General features: G+C 41.5%; 1 protein-coding gene across 3 annotated transcripts in view; it reads right to left on the bottom strand.

The window, feature by feature from the left end:
• Window positions 1–18,154: 18,154 nt before the first annotated feature.
• ABHD12 (abhydrolase domain containing 12) overlaps window positions 18,155–20,086 on the bottom strand; it is a 349,778-nt gene continuing 347,846 nt past the window's right edge. For all 3 annotated transcript variants that reach the window (XM_029594492.1, XM_029594491.1, XM_029594494.1), the window contains one exon: window positions 18,155–19,715. In XM_029594492.1, coding sequence (XP_029450352.1) covers window positions 19,685–19,715 — 31 coding nt within the window. In that variant the 3' untranslated portion in view covers window positions 18,155–19,684. The remainder of the gene's footprint in view (window positions 19,716–20,086) is intronic.

Raw genomic sequence — 20,086 nt, 5'->3', positions numbered from 1 at the left:
GTTAGGGGCGGGAGTGGGCTGGGTTTGCCAATCTGCGAAGTGCTATCGCACAGACTTAACGCCAATTTTAACTACACCTTTTTCAGTGGCGTTAAGCCGTGCGATAGCTTGCGTTACAGGGTGGTAAGGTATTAGCGCATTTCGCGATGTCTCCTGAAAGGCCTGTTTTAGTAGGTTTGAGAGAGAGAGAGAGAGAGCCTAGCCATAATGACCTCTCCCTACGGCCCACCTAGTAACTTGAGGTGAGGTTTAGGTATTAGTGTAGGGGGTTAGGGGCCACTTTGACATTCAACATGAGACGTACGAACAGAACAGTGGTCTCTTGTGAAGATTTGATGACCTACAGCGAGAGGAAACTCACCCAAAGATGAGATTTGTGCAATGTTCTCTCCACCCAGCTTGATGTTACCCAGGTAGCGTGCTATGAAGCAAGAACAGCTGTCTGTCTCTCTATTTCCTCAGAGTGCATACTTCTGTCTCTCCCTCTCGATAATTGGTGCTTCAGGAGAAGAACTGATTGCAGGGCTGCCAGATGCACTCCTCTCTTCCTGGTTCCAACTCCTGGCCATCCCCACCCATTACACACAGACAGAGCCAGCCAAACTACACCTTTTTTTCCTTAAATGTTTCCCAGCATTCCTTTGGCTTCTGCTAGCTATGTAGTGCAGTTCTCTGGGCAGACTTAACAATAAAACTCTTTTCCCAAATTGTTAACATTTTGAGTGCTGGATGCTGATTCTTACAGAATAGTTGTCATTCACAGGAGAGCACACAGGGGTTTTGATGTATTTTTATATTCCTTCACTTGGCTTGTGCAGCTTGCAGTCTCTCAGGTTTGAAAAACTCTTTATGGCAGGTCCAAAACACATCACTCAGATCCACAGGAAGCTCGGACCACATTGTAAGGTTCCAACACATGATAAGCTTATAGGGGCAGGAACTTGATTTATAGTAGCTTGATACAAATTGTTTTCGCACAAAGAAGGCTATGTGCCACATTTAACATTTGCTATGTTTTGCTTCCAACCTTGAGTTTCAATAATTTCTTCAAGTAGGCACCTCTGCAGAGATAAAGAGACCACACTAAGGTCTTTTCTCAGGCTTCTTCTTATAGCCTGCTAGTCACATTTCTAATAAACAAATTTATTAAGCAATCTTTGATGAATGACTACAGAAAGTATTGATCTAATGAGCTAAATTGAACAGAGGAGTACAACCGTAGCCTATCAACCCCATCATGGCTTACTGGATGCAATTAAAAGACTTGATATTTTCTATACACAGAGAAAGGTATCTGCAGATACTTAACATATTTGGGAACTTTTTCTATAATCTAGTACCAATATAACTGACAGCAACTTAAAAATGTGCATTATTCGGAGAAGTAAACCTGAATGGTGTACAGTGTTTTGCATTAATGTATGTTTCGTGTGCACTGACGTGAGTTGATGTCTTGTGTCTATGTAGCTGTTAAGGCAGCTGATTTGTTATTGATGAAATAATTGTATTTTGGATTGTTATGGTGAAGAGATTTTTCTTTTAATTTGTAGTATAGCTCATCTTAAAAAAATGAATAAATAACTGTAACCATAAGCGTTAGGGAATACAATGGCAATTTAACTGTACAATCAAAACAAAATTATTTTCCAGCTTTCAAGCTCATTAATTAACATGAATCCGATCCAGTTAACCTGCAGTGAACCATTCTGTTTAATAATGAGGTCCTGAGGCCATGAATTATGCCTAACGTTTGTACAAGGTCACTGATCTAGCTGTATTTTTACCAGCATACAGCATTTAACATTTAAAAATGTCTGGAAAATAACATGAGCAAGAGTGAAAAAGAGGAGCAGTGACCAGATGATTAGAATTAGGGTCGGCTCAAGGCAAGCTGCTGTCTGAAGTGAGGGATGAGATAGCATCCTTTCCCCCCCAAAGGCACGGCACAGGTCAAATCACTTGGAGTCTGGCTCTTTTGGTGATTTGAAATGCTGGAAGGGGTGAGGCAGGGGGGTCAGGGTTCCCATAGGAGTGGCAGAGTGTAAGTGATGATATTTCTATGGAGCTGTCAACCCTGCCAAACTCCCGAGAAACCTACTTTCTGTCTCCCACCATTCCCCAGCATCTGCCCTGGGGGTGTGGGAGATGGGTGAATGGTGGAGAGTCTGTAGGTGGTACACTCTCTCAGGGCGGCTGCAAGGGTATTAGGTGCCCTAGGTGAATTTTACAGCCTTGTGTCACGCCCTTCCCCAAGACCTCCACACACACAATTAAGAAATTTTAAAATGCAGTTTTTATCAACCATTTCCCCGACTCAAAAGGGAGATTTTACATGAAAAAGGGCCCTCAAAGTACAGTCTTCTGTGATAAAAATATCACAATAAGTCATATTTACATGCACCACTGTGGTGGCAACCAGAAAACCCTGTATAATAGATACCTGGAGCCTACAAACTATTAGATCTATTGTAAATCGCATTGGCTGTGGGCCTGGCCATCAGAATACCTTGAGTAAACTGAATTACAATTACAATATACTAAAGCTCCCATACCAAAACAGCATTAACTGCCAGCCCTTAAACAGTATTAATCTGCCTATGAAAATGCCATACTGCAAATATCCTCAGCTCACAAATTACACTCCCCATGGATTTCCTCAATAATAAAAATCCCCCCCCCCCCCCCACCCGACCCCTCAGATAGTCTAACCTAATGTTATTAGATGCCCCATCTCCTAAATTCACACACCTTGAGGAAACCAGAGAAAGAAGATTTTTCAAAAATATCCCCTAGAAACCTTTGCTCTTCCCAAACCTAAATGATATAATGGACTTCCCCCAACATGTTCCTCCTCGAAGGGTGCTACTTAGCAGACTACTGCCCACTCTTCTGGCCCCTATCCCGATAGAATGAACTGCCTTGGTGCTTATATGTCGCTCCCCCCTTCCTGAAGAATTATGTAATGTCCTGTCCTCTCTGTTCATCTGACTGTGTATATTTATATTGTACCCCACACTGAATATAGGAAGGGCGGGTAATAAATATTTTCAAATAAATATATATATTACACCAGGACCTAAAATGCTAATACGCTTACACCTACTACTTAACATTTTTATAGCACTACACGGCATATGCAGTGCTGTACAAACATACAAAAAGATAGTCCCTGCTCAATACAGCTTATAATATAATAAGTCAAATATACAGGACAAGAGACTTGGGATATAACGCAAGACAATGGTTAACAAGAAAAGAAAGTTAGTTAACAAGACTAAGATTTAAAAGCAGTTTCAAAAAGATGGGTCTTTAGATGGGGTTAAACATGGCAAGAGAGTGAGCCTAATGCACCAGTTCAGGAAGACTATTCCAAGCACATGGCACAGCCAGGTGGAAAGTATGGAGTCTGGAATTGGCAGTAGAGGAAAAGGGCACAGATAGGAGTGACTTATTCGATGACTGGCATGCACCTTCTACTAGAAAAATAACAAGCTAATCTGCTATAGATCCCTACACGGAATTTATATACTAGCAGAATGGTCACAATTGCAGAATAAAGACACCATAAAGTTTAAATAGAAATGTGCAAAAAATGAAATACAAACCTCTACAAGCCAGACCTGTATACAGTGCAACAATGCAAAAAACACCCACCACCATTTCTCAAACAATAAAATCAAGAAATAAGACACCATTCACAACAGTCAACCATACTAGTAAAAATATTTCAAAATAGTTGACTAATAGAACAACATATACTAATAAAGATTTAAAAAAACCCAAAAATTCCCCACTCTTTGTACTTGGTAGTAGATTAGAAGTAACAATAGAGGAGGTGCCCAAACTTTCTCCTCTCTCACTTATATCCAAACATTCTTTCGCATATCTAAATGCTGTCTCACACACACATGCTCACACATTCTCTTCTCATAATGTAGCAGCAGCAGCAACCTCACCTTCAGCCCATGCAGCTGACAGGATTCCTCTTTCCTCCTGCGGCCTGGGCCAGTGCTGCTCCCACTCCTTTCTCCTAGCCTTGAGAGCGACTTCCCATCCTTTTCCCTTTTCTCACTCCCCCTTCCACCTCACTCACATTCCCTTCCCCTCCCACTCCTCTCACCCCTTTCTCTTCGCACTTCCTTGTCCCCTTCTTCCCTTACACTCCTCTCCCTTCCCTCTCCATCACTCACCTCCTTCCCTTCCTTCTTATTCACTCATCCCCTTCTAACCCACTCACCCTCTTCCCTTCCCATTTTGCTTCTTTCCTCTTAGCACCTCATTAGTTGGCACTGCTGCATAGATCCTCTTCTTGCTGCCAGGAGTGGGTACCCACCAGCTTTTCATATAACTCTGGGATTTGGATGTAGGTGCAAAAAGCCAAGTGAGAAAGCTGCATAGGGGTGTTTTGGGGGATACATCTTGCTGCAGCAGCCTCGTGATCTTGGGCAAGTTACGTTATGTCCCATTACCTCACATACCCACCTAATTGTAAGCTCTTTGGTGCAGGGACTCATACCTGAATTCTAATAATGTTGTATAGGGGGGGTTTTACCTTGAAAACCACCGCTGTAAGCCAGCTTGAGCATCATTTGCAAAGGAAGGCTAAAAACAAAGACAGCGTTAAACACTGATATTCCAATGGTCTTACACAGAAGGGAGAGAATGTATGCTATTGTTTTGACATTTTCAGTAAACAAAGGGGCAGCTCATACAGCTGTGGTTGAGCATTAATGTGCAAAGAACATTTATCTAGTAATGAACAAGAGTATTTACTGAAGAGCAATAACCTCAAGAGCTATGGTGTTTTCAGAGCTCAGTCTTTGGATATCTTTGTACAGTTTGCAATATTTCAGTACTATGGGATTTTGTTGGTTTAAAACATGGGCAATTAGCTTCTCTTTCGGTTCAAGGAGCATCAAAGTATGTAGCTACTTTCAAGGCTTATAGAAGCAATATATTAAAATACTGAGTTACATAAAAATATACATCAAATAGTCATGAGTGGGGCATTTTCATATAATTTAAGGAATGCATATACAATGGCAATTAATTTTATTACTACACTGCTTGTCAAAGATAGAAATAAAACATCCATATTATAATCCGAAATGAATCATTTTATTAAAATGACATACTTGTATATGAACATTTCATTTTTTAATTTCAACACGCACTATTGGCCTACTTAATTGGAATTGAAGTATTAGGATAAACAACATTACTGGGGCATGACTTTGAAGATTTGTCTTTTTGTTGCAAGGGGAAGAAAAAGTCTAGGTTCAGTTTTGATCTGCACTAAAATATGTATCCAGCAACAGATGGAATGCATTTATCTTTGTTTTTCTTTCAAAAGTAGTATAACTTTTCTATCAGTGCAATAAATGTCAGTGAAGTACATAAGATAGCATTTCAGGATCACAGCTAGTTTTATATTGTAGGTCAAAATTGTAGTACAAACACACTATGGCAAAAATCTCAGTCAACTGGCCTAGCTTTCAGAATATCCATTATAAATATACATGAGATATACTTACATACATTGAAGACCCAGAATATACAAATCCATTTCTAGCATATTCATGAAGGCTATTCAGACAACCAGACTGGTTAGATGTTGCTCCAGGACTAAATTAGCAATCACTTCCATACAGAATTTGGACACATACTGCATTTTCCTACAAACTGCGAAACAGGATCAGTCTATAGGCCCATCTGCCCACCTTCTGTCTCCAGCAGCAGGTACTTAGAGAAAATGGATAATTATATTACTTAATACAGAATAGCAATAGTGAACAGATCCCTATAGGATCATTATTACTGTATATGTTTTCTTCTGAATACAGCATCTGTATATACACAGTACTGCAAGGTCATAGCACTGCATTGATTCATTTGCGATAGCAACACTTCCACAATGTCAAAAAAAAAAAAAAAAAAAAGAGCATTTGATTCCAGAAAAACAGCTTGTACTTTATTGGGGATAAAATTTTTAGGTCTACACCTACAGCAAAGTAGAAGAGGAGAAAACTCCAGTTGTCAATGTGACTGTTAATAACCGATATCCATTGTAAGGTCTTGTCAAATAAATCTGATCAATTTCTTTGAATGGGTGACTGGAGAGTTGGATCAAGAGAGAGTGTTAAATCTAGTGTATTTGGCATTCGTTAAGGCTTTTTGAATAGTTCCACATAAGCGATATAAATAAAACTGAATGCTTATGGTATGGGCCTTAAAGTGACAGACTGGTTAGAAACTGGTTGCATGGGAGGTGACAAAGGGTTGTGGTAAATGGAGTTCAGTCCAAGGACAGGGTATTACTAGTAGTATGCTGCGGTTATTGGTCCTTGCACCAGTTCTTTTTAATATTTTTATAAGTGATATTGTGGAATGATTATCGGGAAAGGTTTGTCTTTTTTGCAGATAATATCAAAAACTGCAACAGGGTAAACAGCCAGAAAAATGTGGAAAACATAAGGCGGGATCAAGAAAAGCTTTAGAAATGGTCTAGTCTGGCAGCTAAGATTTAATGCTAAAAAATGCAGGGTCATGCATCTAGGGTGCAAAACCTAAAGGGGTACATTTTAAGAAACAGCGCGCACGCAAGGGGGTGCACCTTGTGTGCGCCGAGCCCTGCGCGCGCTGCCCGTTCCCTCAGAGGCCACTCCGAAATCGGAGGGGCCTTGGAGGGAACTTTCCTTCCACCCACCTGCACCTTCCCCTCCCTTTCCCTACCTAATCCAACCCCCCCCCCCCCCCCCCCCCCGGCCTTTATTCTAAAAGTTACGCCTGCCTCCGGCAAGCGTAACTCGTGCGTGCCATCTCCCGACCCGGGAGCTGTTCCAGAGGCCTCAGCCGCGCCCCCGGAATGCCCCCGGGCTGACACCACGCCCCCGACACGCCCCCAGGAACACCCCGATCGTCGCGCCGCCCACCCGACACGCCCCCCTAGTGAAGCCCCGGGACTTACATGCGTCCCGGGGCTTGTGCGTGCCGCCGAGCCTATGCAAAATAGGCTCGGTGCGCGCAGGGGGGTTTTAAAAGGGTTACACGAGTACCTTATGCACGTAACCCTTTTAAAATCTGGCCCAAAAGGTAGATTTTAAAATGAGCACGTGCTCATCCATGTGCACGCAGTTCTTGGTGCACACGCACATGGATTTGATTATTTTATAAGAACATAAGAAATTGCCATGCTGGGTCAGACCAAGGGTCCATCAAGCCCAGCATCCTGTTTCCAACAGTGGCCAATCCAGGCCACAAGAACCTGGCAATTACCCAAACACTAAGATGCAATTAATAGCAGTGGCTATTCCCTAAGTAAACTTGATTAATAGCCATTAATGGACTTCTCCTCCAAGAACTTATCCAAACCTTTTTTGAACCCAGCTACACTAACTGCACTAACACATCCTCTGGCAACAAATTCCAGAGCTTTATTGTGCATTGAGCGAAAAAGAATTTTCTCCGATTAGTCTTAAATGCTAACTTCATGGAATGCCCCCTAGTCCTTCTATTATTTGAAAGTGTAAAAAACCGATTCACATCTACTCGTTCAAGACTTCTCATGATCTTAAAGATCTCTATCATATCCACCCTCAGCGCGTATCAGCGTATACATGTTATAAAATACGATATCTGTGCGCACATGTGCGCTGGATTTTAAAATCCACGCACTTATGTGTGGGTGGCTTGCGACTCGCGTGTGCAGGGGGGGGAATTTTCAGAAGTAAACATGGCGATGCAATTGGGCCTTTACCCAGTTCCCACCCAGTCCACTACAATTAAGGAGAGGACTGGGAGGGAACTTTCCTTTAGATCTACCTAAGCTTCCTCCCTTTTCCCCTCTCCTCCCCACCTCTAAATTAACCCTATCTATCCCCCTTTTTTAAAAAAAAATTTTTTATTTTCATACTTACTGCTCTTCGGGAGCAGAAGTAAACTCCGCGTGCCTGGTGCACTGTCCCAGTCTCCTGTAACTTCCTCCTGCCTTTTATTTACTCTATTATTAAATGTACAATCGCTATAAAAAAAAAAAATCCCACTGATAAATGATCAACTAGAGGAACTTAATCCTACTATCTTTCTGCATTACCGAAACATGGCTGAAAGACAGTGATAATGTCCTCCATATCCAAACTGATCACCTTAACTATGATATCTTTCACTTCCCCAGACACAAACGAAAATGTCGGGGTCTTTTAGTAATCAGTAAAAAAGAACTTAAGCCCTACAAAGTTGACATAAACCCACCCTATGAAGTTGCAATACTAAAATCACCACTTCTAAATATTGGTTTGATCTATTGCCCACCTGGAACACTCCAAAATGATTGCTCACCTCTAATTGAATTCTTCACTAAAGCATTTCCAACCCCAGAATCAACTAATCGTAGGGGACTTTAAATTACATGTAGATAGCATACCTAAATCTGCAGCATGTGAAATCTTTCTAGACCCTATGGAAGCTATGGGCTGCTCACAATTTGTAACCAACCCCACTCATAAAGCAGGACACATTCTTGACCTCATTTTTGCCAATCAGAATAACTGCATAATCAATTTTTCTCACTACATATTGCCCTGTCTGATCACCGGCTAATAAAAGCAGAAGTAAGTCTCTTCACCACACAACAAACTCACTTAATAATCAAACTTTCACATACAGAAAAAATATAGAACCTGGAATTCTTGAAAAAACTATTAAAAATAAAATAACTGAATTTGATCACGATAAAGCCTCCTCATCATTTAACTCCTGGGATAAAATCATCAATTAAGTAGCGGATACCCTATGTCCAATCAAAAAAAAAAAAGTTCCCAAATGAAGGCAAAGTAACCAAACAAAAGAAACTTTGGTATAGTGAAGAGCTAAGGCACACTAAACAGACCCCAAGAAAATCTGAAAAATTTAGCGGAAATATCAAGCTACAGAATCACTTGAAAAATATAAATCCCTATTAACAAAATACTGTGAACAAATCAATAAAACAAACAAACAAAAAAGACTACTATGCAAAACAAATTCATGGTGTACTATTTAATTCCAAATTGCTCTTCGAAACAGTTAAAAATCTAATCAAGGATCCATCCTCCTCCATCTCAAACAACTACGAATTTTCAAAGAACTCGTGCAATGAATATACTACTTCGCTGTTAAACAACATCAATACACAAAAAACACAATTCTCCACCTGCCTAACAACTACAGAGCCTGAAAAATTGAGCAAATAAAATGGAACTCATTCAACCCATTTTCTAAATTTGAAATAAAACAAATCATCAAAAAAATGAAGTCTGCCACCCATCCACTGGACCCTATCCCTGCAAGTACCCTAAAAGTAGTAAACAGCATAAGTACTCCAATATTCAAAACCATAATAAACCACTCGCTAGAAGAAGGATTGATCCCTGAAAGGGCGAAACAAGCTGTGATCAAAACAATCCAAGAAATAAAAATGGCAGAATCGATGATTGGGACAATTACCAACCAATATCTAATTTGCCTTTTATTGCTAAAGTCCTAGAAAAAGCAGTGTTAACTCAATTAGAGAACCACCTAAAAGACAATAACATACTATACTCAAACCAATTTGGATTCAGAAAAAAATCACTGAACAGAAACCCTATTCATTTCCTTGACTGACCCTGTTTTACAGGGGTTTGACATCAATGAATCTTATATCCTTGTACTAATAGACCTAACAACAGCATTTGACCATACCCTGCTCTGCTACCAGCTGAGAGAAATTGGAATTGATGGAAATGTTAACAAATGGTTCTCTTCCTTCCTAAAAGATAGGACATTCCAAGTCAAACTGGACACTCAAATCTCTGACTCCTTCCCAATTGATATAGGTGTCTCCCAAGGGTCAGCACTCTCAGCTACACTATTTATCATGTATTTACTGCTCCTATGTGCATTACTAGCAAATTTAGGAATTGTCTTCCTTTATGCAGACAACATACAATTCTACATCTCTTTCGACAAAACATTTGAAAAAACTGCGTTGTCTGTGTCAACATACATGAAGGCTATACAACAAAAACCTTTTCAACAAACTTTAACCCCAAAAAAACCTGAAATAGTGTGGTTAAGACGAGACACCATAATAATCAAACCGCTTACCATAGACCTAAGAATTATTAATATCACTCCCTCGGATCAAGTTCCCTAGGAATACAGATCAATGAGAACTTCACTATGAAAAAGCACATATGCAAATTAATCAAAATAAGATACTCCAAGCTAAGAATATTACAATAAACTGAAACCCTCACTAACAATACAGGACTTCCACACTGTCTTATAAACATTAATATTTTCAAACTTAAGACTACTGCAACTCCCTATTACTAGGCCTACCCTCAGGACTCTAAAACCACTACAACTCCTTCAAAATTCCTCTGCCAGATTCTTACTAGGGACAAAGAAATATGACCACATCACCCCCTCGCTGATATAGCACTGCACTGGCTTCTTGTACAATCTAGAATTCATTGTAAAGTACTAACTCTAATGTTCAGTATCATCAACAATATTAACCCATGCTTACTAGGAGAGACACTGCAACATCATACACCACAAAGAGCACTAAAATCATAAAACAAAGGATTCTAACGGTGCCTTCTACTCGGAACACACACCTAATGAAAATAAGAGACTAAATGAGCCGATTTTAAAAGTTACGCGCGCAGGGTACATTTGTTCGCACTATCCGGCACACACAAATGTATACCCGATTTTATAACATGTGCGCGCTGCCGCGTGCATGTTATAAAATCCGGGGTCGGCGCATGCAAGGGGGTGCACACTTGTGCACCTTGCGTGCGCTGAGCCCTAGGGGAGGCTCGATGGCTTTCCCCGTTCCCTCCACTGCCTCTGGCAGGCGTAACTTGCACGCCCCGGCACAGGCCGCTGTGCCAGAGCACTCGGCCCCGTCCCTGGACGGCCGCCACGCCCCCGGGCCACCATGCCCCCAGCCACACACCGGACCTCCCCTTTTTCAAAGTCCCTAGTGACTAAACTATGAGCACATACAATGCCTGACTAAAACATTTGAACTAAGTCCATTATTTGTAATTCTAATATACAGACTCTAAAATGAAAGATTAGTTACTTTTCCTTTCAGTGAATTCCTCCAACTTTTTAAGAAATAGTAAGTAAACACTACTTTTGTTGACTGTACGTTCAGGGACAGTAACTTTCAAACCGGCGCATTTTCGAATATAATATGTATCCTGATGTATCCTCAATTTGCATATGTTAAGATATTAACTACCATTTAAATCTTGTAAACTGTTGTGATGGCTTCACTGAATGACGGTATATAAAACTCAACAAATAAATAAATAAATAAATAAATACGCGCGTCACGGGGCTTGCGCGTGCCGCCGAGCCTATGCAAAATAGGCTCGGCGCATGCAGGGGTAGGTTTTCGGGGGTTACGCGTGTAACCTTTTGAAAATCTACCCAATGTTTTCCATAGAAGGCCCCAAGTTGTAGAACCTTCCAGAATCACTATGTCAGATAACAGAAAGAGTTTCAACCATGAACTGAAAATATGGCTCCTTAGAAATGCATACAATTTAATGTAAAATGCCAATATACCAATAGCTTCAACATCAGTACCAGAGATATTAGTGGAGTGAGCAATAAGCAACGAATGACATATAGGGGTAGATTTTAAAAGGGTGCGCACGGGCGTACATGTGCGCGTGCTACCCGGCGCTCTTACATGTACACCTGATTGTATAACTTGTGCGCACAAGTTATAAAATCCAGGGTCGGCGCGCGCAAGGTGGTGCACAATTGTGCACCTTGTGTGTGCCGAGCCGCACAGCCTTCTCCCATTCCCTCCCAGGCCGCTCCAAAATTGGAGCGGCCTGTGAGGGAACTTCCCTTCCCTCTAACCTTACCTTCCCACCCCTTCCCACTCTAGCCCTACTCCAACCCCCCCCCCAAAATTATTGTTTAACCTTTTGCGCCTGCCGGCCGATTGCCGGCACACACTCTCTGACACAGCGGCATATGGGCACTGTGCCAGGAGACACTGACCCCTCCCTTCTTCTTTTTGCAAGCCTTGGGACTTACACGTGCCGCCGGGCCTTTTGAAAATAGGCCCGGCATGTGTAAGGCCGGTTATGTACATAAATCTTCTGGATTTACGCTCATAGGGGTAGATTTTAAAAGAAGCGCGATCAGCCTACTTTTGCTTGCGCATCAGACTCAAGCAAAAGTACGCTGGATTTTAGTAGATACGCGCGGAGCCGCGCGTATCCACTAAAATCCTGGATCAGCGCGCGCAAGGCTATCGATTTTGTATAGCCTGCGCGCGCCGAGCCGCGCTGCCTCCCCCCGTTCCCTCCAAGGCCGCTCCGAAATCGGAGCGGCCTCGGAGGGAACTTTCCTTTGCCCTCCCCTCACCTTACCCTCCCTTCCCCTACCTAACCCACCCACCCGGCCCTGTCTACACCCCCCCCTTACCTTTGTCGGGGGATTTACGCCTCCCGGAGGGAGACGTAAATCCCCGCGCGCCAGCGGGCCTGCTGCGCGCCGGGCCGCGACCTGGGGGCGGGTACGGAGGGCGCGGCCACGCCCCCGGGCCGTAGCCACGCCCCCGTACCCGCCCCCAAAACGCTGCCGACACGCCCCCGGAACACCGCAACGACCGGGCCCGCCCCCGACACGCCCCCGACACGCCCCCTCCGAGACTTACGCGAGTCCCGGGGCTCTGCGCGCGCCGGGAGGCCTATGTAAAATAGGCTTCCCGGCGCGCAGGGCCCTGCTCGCGTAAATCCGCCCGGTTTTGGGCGGATTTACGCGAGCAGGGCTCTGAAAATCCGCCCCATAACCTTTTGAAAATCCGGCCCATAGTGTATTGTAAGTAGAATTAGAATTTGTATCTGCAGTTGTATTGATCTTTAATTTGTATGAATATGAACCAGATTATATATTTGCTGTTGTGTTGACCTAGAATACATATGAATATGAACTAGGATATGTATTTGCTATGGTGTTGACCTGGAATATAGATGTTGACACAGTGTGGTAATGTTGACCAAGAATATGGATGCTGATTTTGTAAACCAAGGTGATCTTTTTTTGGAACGACGGTATATAAAACACCAAAATAAATAAATAAATATCAATGCACAGGAAGTGGGCCCAGGCCTGGATTTGCCAACAGGCACATAGGCCTGTGCCTAGGGCAGCAAAAATCTGGGGGGGCAGCTTGCCAGCCGAAGGTTTGCTGTCTACCAGCTGGTACAGCATTTCACTCAGCAGAGGAGGTGAGGTGGTGAGGCTGAAGAGACAGAAGAAAAACTGCTCTACTCCCTATTCTAGGCTCCACTTCCCCACACCCCCCCCCCTCCCTCCCAACCATCCAGTGAGTAAAGAAAAGCCACTCTGCTTCCTATATCAATCTTTCTCCCTGTCGTTCAAAGAGATGAGGAGAGGAGGTGAGCATAGAGCAGATAAAAGAAGGCTGTTCCTTAAACTTTCTGCTCTGTTGTTCCTTATCCAGGAGAGTGAGGGGGTGTCAGCACCCCTCATTCCTAGGGGTGTCAAAATCCTAAATCAGTAACTGAGTGGGCCTATTTCAAGAGAAAGGGGACACTGGAACAAGGGGACACTGGATCAAGGGTTCATGGGATATATAGAACATCCCAGTAGAGGTGTTGGAGACCAGAACAATATCCAATGACCTTAAAGTGGTCAAATTGCTGGATAAGGAGACAGCAAAAGCCAGAAAGATTGGGTGCTTAGTGAGAAGAATGGTCAGTAGAAAAAAAGAGGTGATATTACCCCTTTAAAGGTCCCTGGTGAGACCTCATTTGGAATCCTGTACGATTCTGGAGTCTGCACCTTCAAAAGTATATAAACCGGTCCAGAGGGTGGCTACTAAAATCGTCAGTGTTTTTTGTTTTAAAGCTATGGTCCCAGATTTAAAAGATCTATACATGTATGCCTTAAAGGAAAGGCAGGACTGTGGAGATATGGTAGAGACATTTAAATACTTCAGATTATCAATACACAGAAGGCAGCCTAATTCAAAAGAAAGGGAGCTCTGGATTGAGCTTGAAAGTGGGTAGACTCAGGAGTAATCTAAGGAACTATTTCATTACAGAATGGGAGCTGATGTATGGAACAACACTGCTGTCATGGTAGTAGAGACAAGGACAGAATCTGAATACAAGAAAGCATGGGACAAGCACAGGGAACCTGTGAAGGAATGGTAGGGACTGTAGAAATAAGAAGTTTTTTGTATTCCACCTTTTGTGGCACTTCAAAGTAGATTATATTCAGGTACTGTAGGTATTTCCCTGTCCCCAGAAGGCTTACAATCTAAGGCCTAGATTAATCAAAATGCTACATTTATTGTGGCTGCAACAAAAAAAGGGGGCATGGTTAGGCAAATTTTTGACATTCTACATTGCGCAGGTAAAAATCATAACCTGTGATAATTTTTTGGCATTGCGGGATGCAGTACTATGCTGTGCAGTGCATTAGCGCATCCAAATTGTGAGATACGCACGCAAGTCAGACCAGTACCCGCAGAACAGGTTTTCAAAGGTGCTCGAGTACGCACGTATCTCTCCGCGAGCACCGTGAAAAGTATAGAAAAAGGGGCAGGGCGTAGGCATGTGGGGCAGGCCAATAGGTGTGCGTGTATATACTTAAGTGCACAGGTGCACACGCCGGAGTCCCCTTTACTACTGCCATAGATAATGTGTAACTTTACTACTGCTATAGCTAGTGTGTAAGTCATAAAAGAAAAAATCTAGGCTAGTCAGCGGGCTATTATGGGTTGGGGCTAACATGGGAAGGCTAAGAAACAAGGGGGATTTGGAAGTCCTACCCCTAGCTCGGGTGAACTGGGAACAAACTGGTGAAACTGGCAATGACATCGGCGCATGTCCCTTTTAGGGTAAAATTTTTTATTAACCAAAGTTACCAAATCCACAAGCCTGCACAGTGCAGTGTCTCTTATTTACTGCAAAGGCAAATCAGAAAAAACCAAATCAAACATTTGCCATTTTCACCTTCTTCTTTTCTCTCAACCCTCCCCCCACCCCTTGCAGCCCAGAACTAATCCATTTGACCCCATCCTTAAAATCTCCCCACTTACATGATGGAAGCAGGATTTGCATGCACATGTACGTGCTTTCAGCCTATTTGATACCATGCACGTATACACGCGCCTTTGTAATACAGTGGCAGCAGTCATAACATAAGCGCCTATATGCGTGTATGGTATCAAATAGGCTGAAAGCACAAACATGTGCGCCCTATTTAAATGTATGCGGCACAATTCTCACTTCCATGACATAAGTGGGCCAGTGAAGCAGTCAGTACCCCACTACTAGTACACTTCCCCCTAACATAGAAGATTTAGGAAGACAGAACAGGGAAGAAAAGGTTATTTATTTGACCCAACAGGGCTTTGTCGATGTGTGTGAGAAAAGCCTTCACTTTATCACTAGCGATAATAGCCACAGCCCGCAATAACAGGGGCTATCCCATGCTAAAAAAACATTTTGCCCCTCTACCGCCAAAAAAGGTGTTGTTTCAGACATTCAATCCAATGTTAATGTGTGTTAAATGTTTGCGAGATGTGGAAGAAGTACCTCATTTGCATAAAAAGCTAGTATTTGCATACTCATATTTGCATACAAACATGTGACGGGATAAACATTGTGTGTTTAATCGTGCCATAGGGCCCTAGTGCAATTTGATGAATGAACAATTTGTACCAGAGGCATTGGAGAGTGAAGTGACTTGCCCAAAGTCATATGGAGTAGCAGGATTTGAACCTTGGCTTTGCTGGTTCCCTGCCTGCTACTCTAACCACTAGGCTGCTCCTCCACTCTAGTAGTTGATGGGAATGGGTAGATTATATAGACCATATGGTCTTTTTCTGCTGACATGTTTCTGTTAAGAAATAGTCTGTAACAACATGGAAAGTCCATATGACAGCATAATCTGGGTATTAAGCATATCATTTTCCTAATTTAAATTTGTTTTTAAGATACAAAACGTAAACTTTGAAGCTGATGTATTCGTGTACTCAAAGTTTAGGCTTCACAGATTTAATCCAGGGTGTTTAAAGCTAAAAGTAACTGAAAATGGCATAGTAGGGCATCTTTTATGTGCAGCTGACATTCTTTTTATTAGGTATCCAGAAAATAAGAGGAGGCAATGTATGGGCATATTTAATAACAAAGCACACCAAAATCAAGGCTGGACATTAGAATACTTCAAAATCACAAATCATCTGCCAATATAGAACAATTTATTGTTGGGGTATTAGGGTTTTCTGAAACCTTCCTTATATGCGGGGTCAGTTTTATATGGCCTGTGGCTCCCTTTTGGTGAGCATCATATTTAACCAATGACACATGCTGCTGTATGGGGCAGTGTCCCTTTCCATTCCAGAGTTAGTTCACAAAGTCATGCTCTGGAAGTTTGTACTATGATAATTCCTTGAAACACCGGGGCCATCATCTCTACCCTTTGACATCCTTTCCGAAACCAGAAGTTTATAGTTCTCACATTTTTAGAAGCTTTTCTGAATCTTTCACCACTTGTATGCACTTTTAAAAGCAGTTGGCATACTAAGCTGCATTGTGCTCAACAAAAAAGTGTTAATGCAAGGAAAACAGTCAAACAACACATGCAATTTCATCACACACTATTTGCTGGCTTTTCACACATAAGTAAACTTTTGAGAAATGCAACACAAAATCTATACAAAAGAAATAATGAGTTGTATAATTATGTAAACCAGCTTATTACCTAGGTATGCATAACTAAATTTTGCATGAAAAAATGTGCAAAACTGTATTTTGTGCAAAACTTAATTATACTTCAGGAAGGTGTTCTTAAGGGGAGGGGGGGTTGTGATAAAGTCTGAATTTGCAGACATTACAGCAACACAAATCACCAGGAATCGCATTTGAATAAAATTGAAATGAGCCAGTATTGTGAGAAAAAAATTAGTGGGGCACCAAAGTTACCACGAACCCACACGTGGGTTAGTACATGGTGGTCCTAACAGTTTGGAGGCCAATGTTTTAACAATGAAGCAGAATCCCAAGTCATCAGCATGGGGCAAAGCCCTTAAGATCCTGGCCCTAGTATCTCAGATCTGCACGTATCTGTGTGGTGCGAGTCCAAAGAGAAGCAGCACTTCTTATGGATAAATCATAAGAAAAGTCCAGTTTCTCTGCTAGGTCCAGCTGTACATCCACAAGGCAAGAAAGATTTTCCAAAGCATACAAGAAAATAAAATGCATACCTTAATCATCTGTGATTTGCCCCACAGTGTTGATATGGCTATGGTTTTTAACAAGGAGAGTCTACCTCAAAACAAACCTAATTTTTATAGCCTCTCTCAATTCCCTCACACCCTTAAGATTGTTCTAATAATCCAGGTCCACTTAACAAAACAAACAAATCATGCAAAATCAAACATTTTAAAACCTGACATCACAAAGTGTCAGAGATTTTTTGCAGCTCTCAACAGGTCTTAAGATACCTCATGATGTTAAATCCAAGGAGCTTAAAACAGCATGACCTCGTAAGTATGACCTTTTCATACCATTAGAGGCCACTACTCAGCGCTACTTAGTTGGCTAAGTAGTGACTTATCCGGCTAAGTGCTAGCCGCTGAATATCCGGATACATTCAGCGGTTGCAGAATACCCAGCTACGTTCAGCAGTCACCACTTAGCTGGATATCTAATGGGCAGGCAATGGGACATCTGGGGAAGAGCTACTTATCTGTCTATTGTAGCTGGATTAAGTGCCGATATTCAGACTTATCTGTCTACGGTAGATGGATAAGTTAGCCTGCTCAATAGCAGGTCTCAACTTAGCCAGATATGAGTTATCCGGCCAATCGATGATTTCTATGGGAATATTCAAGCAGCATAGCCATGCTGCTTAATATCCCATGTAAGTTAGCCGGATAAGACTAAAAGCAGATATTCTATCTAAATGAATCTTTTCAAACACAATCATAGCAAAGTTAAGATCATCTTTCTGACAGTAAGTTCCAGCATGTCTTATTCTGAAAATGCTGAAAGAGAAATTTCAACACTTTCGTCTTGTGTAAATTTCTGGAGTGTGAATAAATTATGTTTCAATGAAAGTAGTTATAATGCCTTTATTAAATGCTCTCTGGTTCAGTTTTAAAAAGATTTCAGGCGTTAGTAGCAATACGCTTAGCAGGGTGTAACATCAGGAATCCCATAGAGAAAAAAGTTAGCAGCTAGCAGTGAATCAGTAATGAACTTTTTCTCTTCGAAGTGGGTTAGTCTAGATTTACTGAAACTTTTAAAGATGAGTTCCCTAAATCAGTTACTGTCCTAACACCATTTAAGGTGTTGCATAGCATGAGCTGTTGTCATAGCTCCAGTGTGCATGAGGAAAAGCATCGTAGCTGGTTGGGCTGGGCAAAGCAAGTTCTGATTCACAAAAGTAGAGGCAGCTTATGATGATGAAATGCTGGGATACTGACATTGTGTTAGTCAATCAAGAAGAAATATAATAGCAATTCCATAATATTTCTTATACAATGGAAGGCAGGATACATAATCCTTGATTGGCTATTGGTTACATCCTGTATCAATATTCCATTATTATAGTACAAGTTAGAGGCAAATATTGTAAAACAACCTTACAATAGACAACTCCATGGTGTACACTGCACTAGAATATCTTCACTTGTCAGCTGGTGCATCTGAGCTCTACCAATATTCATCAATATACACCCAGTTATGCCTTACTGCTTGCTTATAAGTAAAGGTAAAATATGCAACTAGATTCCTCACAATCTGATTGGAACATAGGGCATTCATTTCTCTAAATAAGCTATGCTCTCTTAACGACTCTTTGAAATATTCAAGATGTTTATGTCCAAGTTTAATGCAACATAAAAAGAACAACAGCCCAAAAGTAGCTTGACATAACAGCCTTTGGACATGCCAGTTCCTGATAGGCCATTAAACTGTTAATCTATGATTTTTAAAATACAGGGAATAATTTTAGAGTCTAACTGAAGTCAGAGTTGTAAGACATCTTATCAGTGCTTTTACATTTCATTCAGTGTTTACAATGCTCCACCAATCCCTTCAGTGAATGTGACTGCCTTCATAATCTTTTTCTATTTTCTATTCTTAGTGAATGGGCTTTTAATAAAATCACTTCATGTGTGTTTTTTTTTATTTGGCAGATTAAATATTGGGTAGATTTTTAGCAAGCAAAGATAAGACTAGCGTAATTCTCCTTTGCATCTATGAAGATGTCCCATAAAAAAAACTTGGTACTTCATTGTTTTGATTTCCTAAGAATGTCCACATTGTAACAGAAATGACTATCTTGCATTAATTTCAAAGTTTGTGTTGTGCTCAGGTTTTATTAATCTTTCAGTTCTGCATTTTTTCCACATGGGCATCAAAAGAAAAAAAAGTTACAAATTGTGTCCCTTTCTCCAGTCGGATTTAACTCTTCGATGCCAACAGCTGGAGGGATTTGCAAATGCCAACACACCACTGTAAAATGCATTCATGCGAACGCGGGAGCTCTTGACCCCTCTGATGGTTAAAGTGCAGCAGATCAACAAGATATAGTTCTTCATGCTCTGAAGCAGCCAGGATCTCAGTCAGGATATTTGTTGCTTTCACTGCTGATCTGAACTTCTCAGGAATTCCCTAAAGGGGAGAGACAGACAGAATGTTTCTTATGACATGTAATGGCTTCTTGAACTAGTTTTAGTGCATTATTCCTGTGATTTATAATTTGGATTTACAGTTATTTGCAAACGTTTAGGCATTTCTGGTCAAAGTATATGTTTCAATGAATCTAAATAAACAAAAGCTGAGACAACTGTATATATAATCTCTACATGTAACAACATCTTCCTGCAATTTTAAATGCAAAATTACTTTTTTGCCAATTTTAACAGATTGAAAATAATGAAATAGGAAAAATGGCATGTGTAAAGTCTGAAAATACCACAAAAAGCCGTGGAAAGATGAGCAATCAAACTAAATAAACATCAGGAGAACAGGCGTGTTGTAAA

This window comes from Rhinatrema bivittatum, chromosome 3, assembly GCF_901001135.1.
Source record: "Rhinatrema bivittatum chromosome 3, aRhiBiv1.1, whole genome shotgun sequence".
Lineage (NCBI taxonomy): Eukaryota > Metazoa > Chordata > Amphibia > Gymnophiona > Rhinatrematidae > Rhinatrema > Rhinatrema bivittatum.
The sequence above is the reverse complement of the archived record's forward strand: the minus strand, read 5'-3'. Positions and strand labels throughout refer to the sequence as shown.